The 10448-nt window shown below is 52.1% G+C and overlaps 1 protein-coding gene across 2 annotated transcripts in view; it reads right to left on the bottom strand.

The window, feature by feature from the left end:
• Positions 1 to 10448, bottom strand: part of LOC137318667 (linker for activation of T-cells family member 1-like) — a 102468-nt gene that overhangs the window by 8269 nt on the left and 83751 nt on the right. For both annotated transcript variants that reach the window (XM_067981368.1, XM_067981369.1), the window contains exon 8: positions 915 to 997. In XM_067981368.1, coding sequence (XP_067837469.1) covers positions 915 to 997 — 83 coding nt within the window. The remainder of the gene's footprint in view (positions 1 to 914; positions 998 to 10448) is intronic.

Below are 10448 nucleotides of genomic sequence, written 5' to 3'. Positions count from 1 at the left end.
AGCGCCGCACTGTCGGAGGGTCGGTACTGAGGGAGCGCCGCACTGTCGGAGGGTCAGTACTGAGGGAGCGCCGCTCTGTCGGAGGGTTGGTACTGAGGGAGCGCCGCACAGTCGGAGGGTCGGTACTGAGGGAGCGCCGCACTGTCGGAGGGTCAGTACTGAGGGAGCGCCACACTGTCGGAGGGTCAGTACTGAGGGAGCCCCGCACTGTCGGAGGGTCGGTACTGAGGGAGCGCCGCACAGTCGGAGGGTCGGTACTGAGGGAGCGCCGCACTGTCGGAGGGTCAGTACTGAGGGAGCGCCGCACTGTCGGAGGGTCAGTACTGAGGGAGCGCCGCACTGTCGGAGGGTCAGTACTGAGGGAGCGCCGCACTGTCGGAGGGTCAGTACCGAGGGAGCGCCGCACTGTCGGAGGGTCAGTACTGAGGGAGCGCCGCACTGTCGGAGGGTCAGTACTGAGGGAGCACCGCACTGTCGGAGGGTCAGTACTGAGGGAGCGCCGCACTGTCGGAGGGTCAGTACTGAGGGAGCGCCGCACTGTCGGAGGGTCAGTACTGAGGGAGCGCCGCACTGTCGGAGGGTCAGTACTGAGGGAGCGCCGCACTGTCGGAGGGTCAGTACTGAGGGAGCGCCGCACTGTCGGAGGTGCCGTCTTTCGGATGAGACGTTAAACCGAGGGCCCCGTCTGCCCCCCTCAGGTGGGTGTAAAAGATCCCACGGCCACTATTGGAAGAAGAGCAGGGGGGAGTTCTCCCCGGGGTCCTGGGGCCGATATTTATCCCTCGACCAACATCACTAAAAAAAACAGATGATCCGGGTCATTCTCACATTGCTGTTTGTGGGATCTTGCTGTGCGCAAATTGTCTGCTGCGTTTCCCACATTACAACAGGGACCGCACGATGAACAGACTCACCACTGCTGATCCGATGGGAGTGAGTCATCCGTTTATTGGTGACGGGCGTGGAAGGTGCAGGAGCATCATTGGGTAACACAACACTGTCAATCAAAAGAAGGCGGGGTTAGATACAGAGTAAAGCTCCCTCTACACTGTCCCGTCAAACACTCCCAGGGCAGGTACAGGGTAAGATACAGAGTAAAGCTCCCTCTACACTGTCCCATCAAACACTCCCAGGGCAGGTACAGGGTTAGATACAGAGTAAAGCTCCCTCTACACTGTCCCATCAAACACTCCCAGGGCAGGTACAGGGTTAGATACAGAGTAAAGCTCCCTCTACACTGTCCCATCAAACACTCCCAGGGCAGGTACAGGGTTAGATACAGAGTAAAGCTCCCTCTGCACTGTCCCATCAAACACTCCCAGGGCAGGTACAGGGTTAGATACAGAGTAAAGCTCCCTCTACACTGTCCCATCAAACACTCCCAGGGCAGGTACAGGGTTAGATACAGAGTAAAGCTCCCTCTACACTGTCCCATCAAACACTCCCAGGGCAGGTACAGGGTTAGATACAGAGTAAAGCTCCCTCTACACTGTCCCATCAAACACTCCCAGGGCAGGGACAGGGTTAGATACAGAGTAAAGCTCCCTCCACACTGTCCCATCAAACACTCCCAGGGCAGGTACAGGGTTAGATACAGAGTAAAGCTCCCTCTACACTGTCCCATCAAACACTCCCAGGGCAGGTACAGGGTTAGATACAGAGTAAAGCTCCCTCTACACTGTCCCGTCAAACACTCCCAGGGCAGGTACAGGGTTAGATACAGAGTAAAGCTCCCTCTACACTGTCCCGTCAAACACTCCCAGGGTAGGTACAGGGTTAGATACAGAGTAAAGCTCCCTCTACACTGTCCCATCAAACACTCCCAGGGCAGGTACAGGGTTAGATACAGAGTAAAGCTCCCTCTACACTGTCCCGTCAAACACTCCCAGGGCAGGTACAGGGTTAGATACAGAGTAAAGCTCCCTCTACACTGTCCCATCAAACACTCCCAGGGCAGGTACAAGGTTAGATACAGAGTAAAGCTCCCTCTACACTGTCCCATCAATCACTCCCAGGGCAGGTACAGGGTTAGATACAGAGTAAAGCTCCCTCTACACTGTCCCATCAAACACTCCTAGGGCAGGGACAACATTAGATACAGAGTAAAGCTCCCTCTACACTGTCCCATCAAACACTCCCAGGGCAGGTACAGGGTTAGATACAGAGTAAAGCTCCCTCTACACTGTCCCGTCAAACACTCCCAGGGCAGGTACAGGGTTAGATACAGAGTAAAGCTCCCTCTACACTGTCCCATCAAACACTCCCAGGGCAGGTACAGGGTTAGATACAGAGTAAAGCTCCCTCCACACTGTCCCATCAAACACTCCCAGGGCAGGAACAGGGTTAGATACAGAGTAAAGCTCCCTCTACACTGTCCCATCAAACACTCCCAGGGCAGGTACAGGGTTAGATACAGAGTAAAGCTCCCTCTACACTGTCCCGTCAAACACTCCCAGGGCAGGTACAGGGTTAGATACAGAGTAAAGCTCCCTCTACACTGTCCCGTCAAACACTCCCAGGGTAGGTACAGGGTTAGATACAGAGTAAAGCTCCCTCTACACTGTCCCATCAAACACTCCCAGGGCAGGTACAGGGTTAGATACAGAGTAAAGCTCCCTCTACACTGTCCCGTCAAACACTCCCAGGGCAGGTACAGGGTTAGATACAGAGTAAAGCTCCCTCTACACTGTCCCATCAAACACTCCCAGGGCAGGTACAAGGTTAGATACAGAGTAAAGCTCCCTCTACACTGTCCCATCAATCACTCCCAGGGCAGGTACAGGGTTAGATACAGAGTAAAGCTCCCTCTACACTGTCCCATCAAACACTCCTAGGGCAGGGACAGGGTTCGATACAGAGTAAAGCTCCCTCTACACTGTCCCATCAAACACTCCCAGGGCAGGTACAGGGTTAGATACAGAGTAAAGCTCCCTCTACACTGTCCCGTCAAACACTCCCAGGGCAGGTACAGGGTTAGATACAGAGTAAAGCTCCCTCTACACTGTCCCATCAAACACTCCCAGGGCAGGTACAGGGTTAGATACAGAGTAAAGCTCCCTCTACACTGTCCCGTCAAACACTCCCAGGGCAGGTACAGGGTTAGATACAGAGTAAAGCTCCCTCTACACTGTCCCATCAAACACTCCCAGGGCAGGTACAAGGTTAGATACAGAGTAAAGCTCCCTCTACACTGTCCCATCAAACACTCCCAGGGCAGGTACAGCGTTAGATACAGAGTAAAGCTCCCTCTACACTGTCCCATCAAACACTCCCAGGGCAGGTACAGCGTTAGATACAGAGTAAAGCTCCCTCTACACTGTCCCATCAAACACTCCCAGGGCAGGTACAGCGTTAGATACAGAGTAAAGCTCCCTCTACACTGTCCCATCAATCACTCCCAGCTCAGGTACAGGGTTAGATACAGAGTAAAGCTCCCTCTACACTGTCCCATCAAACACTCCCAGGGCAGGTACAGGGTTAGATACAGAGTAAAGCTCCCTCTACACTGTCCCATCAAACACTCCCAGGGCAGGGACAGGGTTAGATACAGAGTAAAGCTCCCTCTACACTGTCCCATCAAACACTCCCAGGGCAGGTACAGGGTTAGATACAGAGTAAAGCTCCCTCTACACTGTCCCGTCAAACACTCCCAGGGCAGGTACAGGGTTAGATACAGAGTAAATCTCCCTCTACACTGTCCCATCAAACACTCCCAGGGCAGGTACAGGGTTAGATACAGAGTAAAGCTCCCTCGACACTGTCCCGTCAAACACTCCCAGGGCAGGTACAGGGTTAGATACAGAGTAAAGCTCCCTCTACACTGTCCCATCAAACACTCCCAGGGCAGGTACAAGGTTAGATACAGAGTAAAGCTCCCTCTACACTGTCCCATCAATCACTCCCAGGGCAGGTACAGGGTTAGATACAGAGTAAAGCTCCCTCTACACTGTCCCATCAAACACTCCTCGGGCAGGGACAGGGTTAGATACAGAGTAAAGCTCCCTCTACACTGTCCCATCAAACACTCCCAGGGCAGGTACAGGGTCAGATACAGAGTAAAGCTCCCTCTACACTGTCCCGTCAAACACTCCCAGGGCAGGTACAGGGTTAGATACAGAGTAAAGCTCCCTCTACACTGTCCCATCAAACACTCCCAGGGCAGGTACAGGGTCAGATACAGAGTAAAGCTCCCTCTACACTGTCCCGTCAAACACTCCCAGGGCAGGTACAGGGTTAGATACAGAGTAAAGCTCCCTCTACACTGTCCCATCAAACACTCCCAGGGCAGGTACAGGGTTAGATACAGAGTAAAGCTCCCTCTACACTGTCCCGTCAAACACTCCCAGGGCAGGTACAGGGTGAGATACAGAGTAAAGCTCCCTCTACACTGTCCCATCAAACACTCCCAGGGCAGGTACAAGGTTAGATACAGAGTAAAGCTCCCTCTACACTGTCCCATCAAACACTCCCAGGGCAGGTACAGCGTTAGATACAGAGTAAAGCTCCCTCTACACTGTCCCATCAAACACTCCCAGGGCAGGTACAGCGTTAGATACAGAGTAAAGCTCCCTCTACACTGTCCCATCAAACACTCCCATGGCAGGTACAGCGTTAGATACAGAGTAAAGCTCCCTCAACACTGTCCCATCAATCACTCCCAGCTCAGGTACAGGGTTAGATACAGAGTAAAGCTCCCTCTACACTGTCCCATCAAACACTCCCAGGGCAGGGACAGGGTTAGATACAGAGTAAAGCTCCCTCTACACTGTCCCATCAAACACTCCCAGGGCAGGTACAGGGTTAGATACAGAGTAAAGCTCCCTCTACACTGTCCCGTCAAACACTCCCAGGGCAGGGACAGGGTTAGATACAGAGTAAAGCTCCCTCTACACTGTCCCATCAAACACTCCCAGGGCAGGTACAGGGTTAGATACAGAGTAAAGCTCCCTCTACACTGTCCCGTCAAACACTCCCAGGGCAGGTACAGGGTTAGATACAGAGTAAAGCTCGCTCTACACTGTCCCATCAAACACTCCCAGGGCAGGTACAGGCTGAGATACAGAGTAAAGCTCCCTCTACACTGTCCCATCAAACATTCCCAGGGCAGGTACAGGGTTAGATACAGAGTAAAGCTCCCTCCACACTGTCCCATCAAACATTCCCAGGGCAGGTACAGGGTTAGATACAGAGTAAAGCTCCCTCTACACTGTCCCATCAAACACTCCCAGGGCAGCTACAGGGTGAGATACAGAGTAAAGCTCCCTCCACACTGTCCCGTCAAACACTCCCAGGGCAGGTACAGGGTTAGATACAGAGTAAAGCTCCCTCCACACTGTCCCATCAAACATTCCCAGGGCAGGTACAGGGATAGATACAGAGTAAAGCTCCCTCTACACTGTCCCATCAAACATTCCCAGGGCAGGTACAGGGTTAGATACAGAGTAAAGCTCCCTCTACACTGTCCCATCAAACACTCACAGGGCAGGTACAGGGTTAGATACAGAGTAAATCTCCCTCTACACTGTCCCATCAAACACTCCCAGGGCAGGTACAGGGTTAGATACAGAGTAAAGCTCCCTCTACACTGTCACATCAAACACTCCCAGGGCAGGTACAGGGTTAGATACAGAGTAAAGCTCCCTCTACACTGTCCCATCAAACACTCCTAGGGCAGGTACAAGGTTAGATACAGAGTAAAGCTCCCTCTACACTGTCCCATCAAACACTCCCAGGGCAGGTACAGCGTTAGATACAGAGTAAAGCTCCCTCTACACTGTCCCATCAAACACTCCCAGGGCAGGTACAGCGTTAGATACAGAGTAAAGCTCCCTCTACACTGTCCCATCAAACACTCCCAGGGCAGGTACAGGGTTAGATACAGAGTAAAGCTCCCTCTACACTGTCCCGTCAAACACTCCCAGGGCAGGTACAGGGTTAGATACAGAGTAAAGCTCCCTCTACACTGTCCCATCAAACACTCCCAGGGCAGGTACAGGGTTAGATACAGAGTAAAGCTCCCTCGACACTGTCCCGTCAAACACTCCCAGGGCAGGTACAGGGTTAGATACAGAGTAAAGCTCCCTCTACACTGTCCCATCAAACACTCCCAGGGCAGGTACAAGGTTAGATACAGAGTAAAGCTCCCTCTACACTGTCCCATCAATCACTCCCAGGGCAGGTACAGGGTTAGATACAGAGTAAAGCTCCCTCTACACTGTCCCATCAAACACTCCTAGGGCAGGGACAGGGTTAGATACAGAGTAAAGCTCCCTCTACACTGTCCCATCAAACACTCCCAGGGCAGGTACAGGGTCAGATACAGAGTAAAGCTCCCTCTACACTGTCCCGTCAAACACTCCCAGGGCAGGTACAGGGTTAGATACAGAGTAAAGCTCCCTCTACACTGTCCCATCAAACACTCCCAGGGCAGGTACAGGGTTAGATACAGAGTAAAGCTCCCTCTACACTGTCCCGTCAAACACTCCCAGGGCAGGTACAGGGTTAGATACAGAGTAAAGCTCCCTCTACACTGTCCCATCAAACACTCCCAGGGCAGGTACAAGGTTAGATACAGAGTAAAGCTCCCTCTACACTGTCCCATCAAACACTCCCAGGGCAGGTACAGCGTTAGATACAGAGTAAAGCTCCCTCTACACTGTCCCATCAAACACTCCCAGGGCAGGTACAGCGTTAGATAAAGAGTAAAGCTCCCTCTACACTGTCCCATCAAACACTCCCATGGCAGGTACAGCGTTAGATACAGAGTAAAGCTCCCTCAACACTGTCCCATCAATCACTCCCAGCTCAGGTACAGGGTTAGATACAGAGTAAAGCTCCCTCTACACTGTCCCATCAAACACTCCCAGGGCAGGTACAGGGTTAGATACAGAGTAAAGCTCCCTCTACACTGTCCCATCAAACACTCCCAGGGCAGGGACAGGGTTAGATACAGAGTAAAGCTCCCTCTACACTGTCCCATCAAACACTCCCAGGGCAGGTACAGGGTTAGATACAGAGTAAAGCTCCCTCTACACTGTCCCGTCAAACACTCCCAGGGCAGGGACAGGGTTAGATACAGAGTAAAGCTCCCTCTACACTGTCCCATCAAACACTCCCAGGGCAGGTACAGGGTTAGATACAGAGTAAAGCTCCCTCTACACTGTCCCGTCAAACACTCCCAGGGCAGGTACAGGGTGAGATACAGAGTAAAGCTCCCTCTACACTGTCCCATCAAACACTCCCAGGGCAGGTACAGGCTGAGATACAGAGTAAAGCTCCCTCTACACTGTCCCGTCAAACATTCCCAGGGCAGGTACAGTGTTAGATACAGAGTAAAGCTCCCTCCACACTGTCCCATCAAACATTCCCAGGGCAGGTACAGGGTTAGATACAGAGTAAAGCTCCCTCTACACTGTCCCATCAAACACTCCCAGGGCAGGTACAGGGTTAGATACAGAGTAAAGCTCCCTCTACACTGTCCCATCAAACACTCCCAGGGCAGGTACAGGGTTAGATTCAGAGTAAAGCTCCCTCTACACTGTCCCATCAAACACTCCCAGGGCAGGTACAGGGTTAGATACAGAGTAAAGCTCCCTCTACACTGTCCCATCAAACACTCCCAGGGCAGCTACAGGGTGAGATACAGAGTAAAGCTCCCTCCACACTGTCCCGTCAAACACTCCCAGGGCAGGTACAGGGTTAGATACAGAGTAAAGCTCCCTCCACACTGTCCCATCAAACATTCCCAGGGCAGGTACAGGGTTAGATACAGAGTAAAGCTCCCTCTACACTGTCCCATCAAACATTCCCAGGGCAGGTACAGGGTTAGATACAGAGTAAAGCTCCCTCTACACTGTCCCATCAAACACTCACAGGGCAGGTACAGGGTTAGATACAGAGTAAAGCTCCCTCTACACTGTCCCATCAAACACTCCCAGGGCAGGTACAAGGTTAGATACAGAGTAAAGCTCCCTCTACACTGTCCCATCAATCACTCCCAGGGCAGGTACAGGGTTAGATACAGAGTAAAGCTCCCTCTACACTGTCCCATCAAACACTCCTAGGGCAGGGACAGGGTTAGATACAGAGTAAAGCTCCCTCTACACTGTCCCATCAAACACTCCCAGGGCAGGTACAGGGTCAGATACAGAGTAAAGCTCCCTCTACACTGTCCCGTCAAACACTCCCAGGGCAGGTACAGGGTTAGATACAGAGTAAAGCTCCCTCTACACTGTCCCATCAAACACTCCCAGGGCAGGTACAGGGTTAGATACAGAGTAAAGCTCCCTCTACACTGTCCCGTCAAACACTCCCAGGGCAGGTACAGGGTTAGATACAGAGTAAAGCTCCCTCGACACTGTCCCATCAAACACTCCCAGGGCAGGTACAAGGTTAGATACAGAGTAAAGCTCCCTCTACACTGTCCCATCAAACACTCCCAGAGCAGGTACAGCGTTAGATACAGAGTAAAGCTCCCTCTACACTGTCCCATCAAACACTCCCAGGGCAGGTACAGCGTTAGATACAGAGTAAAGCTCCCTCTACACTGTCCCATCAAACACTCCCATGGCAGGTACAGTGTTAGATACAGAGTAAAGCTCCCTCCACACTGTCCCATCAAACATTCCCAGGGCAGGTACAGGGTTAGATACAGAGTAAAGCTCCCTCTACACTGTCCCATCAAACACTCCCAGGGCAGGTACAGGGTTAGATACAGAGTAAAGCTCCCTCTACACTGTCCCATCAAACACTCCCAGGGCAGGTACAGGGTTAGATTCAGAGTAAAGCTCCCTCTACACTGTCCCATCAAACACTCCCAGGGCAGGTACAGGGTTAGATACAGAGTAAAGCTCCCTCTACACTGTCCCATCAAACACTCACAGGGCAGGTACAGGGTTAGATACAGAGTAAAGCTCCCTCTACACTGTCCCATCAAACACTCCCAGGGCAGGTACAAGGTTAGATACAGAGTAAAGCTCCCTCTACACTGTCCCATCAATCACTCCCAGGGCAGGTACAGGGTTAGATACAGAGTAAAGCTCCCTCTACACTGTCCCATCAAACACTCCTAGGGCAGGGACAGGGTTAGATACAGAGTAAAGCTCCCTCTACACTGTCCCATCAAACACTCCCAGGGCAGGTACAGGGTCAGATACAGAGTAAAGCTCCCTCTACACTGTCCCGTCAAACACTCCCAGGGCAGGTACAGGGTTAGATACAGAGTAAAGCTCCCTCTACACTGTCCCATCAAACACTCCCAGGGCAGGTACAGGGTTAGATACAGAGTAAAGCTCCCTCTACACTGTCCCGTCAAACACTCCCAGGGCAGGTACAGGGTTAGATACAGAGTAAAGCTCCCTCTACACTGTCCCATCAAACACTCCCAGGGCAGGTACAAGGTTAGATACAGAGTAAAGCTCCCTCTACACTGTCCCATCAAACACTCCCAGAGCAGGTACAGCGTTAGATACAGATTAAAGCTCCCTCTACACTGTCCCATCAAACACTCCCAGGGCAGGTACAGCGTTAGATACAGAGTAAAGCTCCCTCTACACTGTCCCATCAAACACTCCCATGGCAGGTACAGCGTTAGATACAGAGTAAAGCTCCCTCAACACTGTCCCATCAATCACTCCCAGCTCAGGTACAGGGTTAGATACAGAGTAAAGCTCCCTCTACACTGTCCCATCAAACACTCCCAGGGCAGGTACAGGGTTAGATACAGAGTAAAGCTCCCTCTACACTGTCCCATCAAACACTCCCAGGGCAGGGACAGGGTTAGATACAGAGTAAAGCTCCCTCTACACTGTCCCATCAAACACTCCCAGGGCAGGTACAGGGTTAGATACAGAGTAAAGCTCCCTCTACACTGTCCCGTCAAACACTCCCAGGGCAGGGACAGGGTTAGATACAGAGTAAAGCTCCCTCTACACTGTCCCATCAAACACTCCCAGGGCAGGTACAGGGTTAGATACAGAGTAAAGCTCCCTCTACACTGTCCCGTCAAACACTCCCAGGGCAGGTACAGGGTGAGATACAGAGTAAAGCTCCCTCTACACTGTCCCATCAAACACTCCCAGGGCAGGTACAGGCTGAGATACAGAGTAAAGCTCCCTCTCCACTGTCCCGTCAAACATTCCCAGGGCAGGTACAGTGTTAGATACAGAGTAAAGCTCCCTCCACACTGTCCCATCAAACATTCCCAGGGCAGGTACAGGGTTAGATACAGAGTAAAGCTCCCTCTACACTGTCCCATCAAACACTCCCAGGGCAGGTACAGGGTTAGATACAGAGTAAAGCTCCCTCTACACTGTCCCATCAAACACTCCCAGGGCAGGTACAGGGTTAGATTCAGAGTAAAGCTCCCTCTACACTGTCCCATCAAACACTCCCAGGGCAGGTACAGGGTTAGATACAGAGTAAAGCTCCCTCTGCACTGTCCCATCAAA

The sequence above is a fragment of the Heptranchias perlo genome, unplaced genomic scaffold (assembly GCF_035084215.1).
Source record: "Heptranchias perlo isolate sHepPer1 unplaced genomic scaffold, sHepPer1.hap1 HAP1_SCAFFOLD_705, whole genome shotgun sequence".
Classification (NCBI taxonomy): Eukaryota; Metazoa; Chordata; class Chondrichthyes; order Hexanchiformes; family Hexanchidae; genus Heptranchias; species Heptranchias perlo.
Note: the sequence above shows the minus strand (reverse complement) of the source record. Positions and strands in the feature narration are given on the sequence as shown.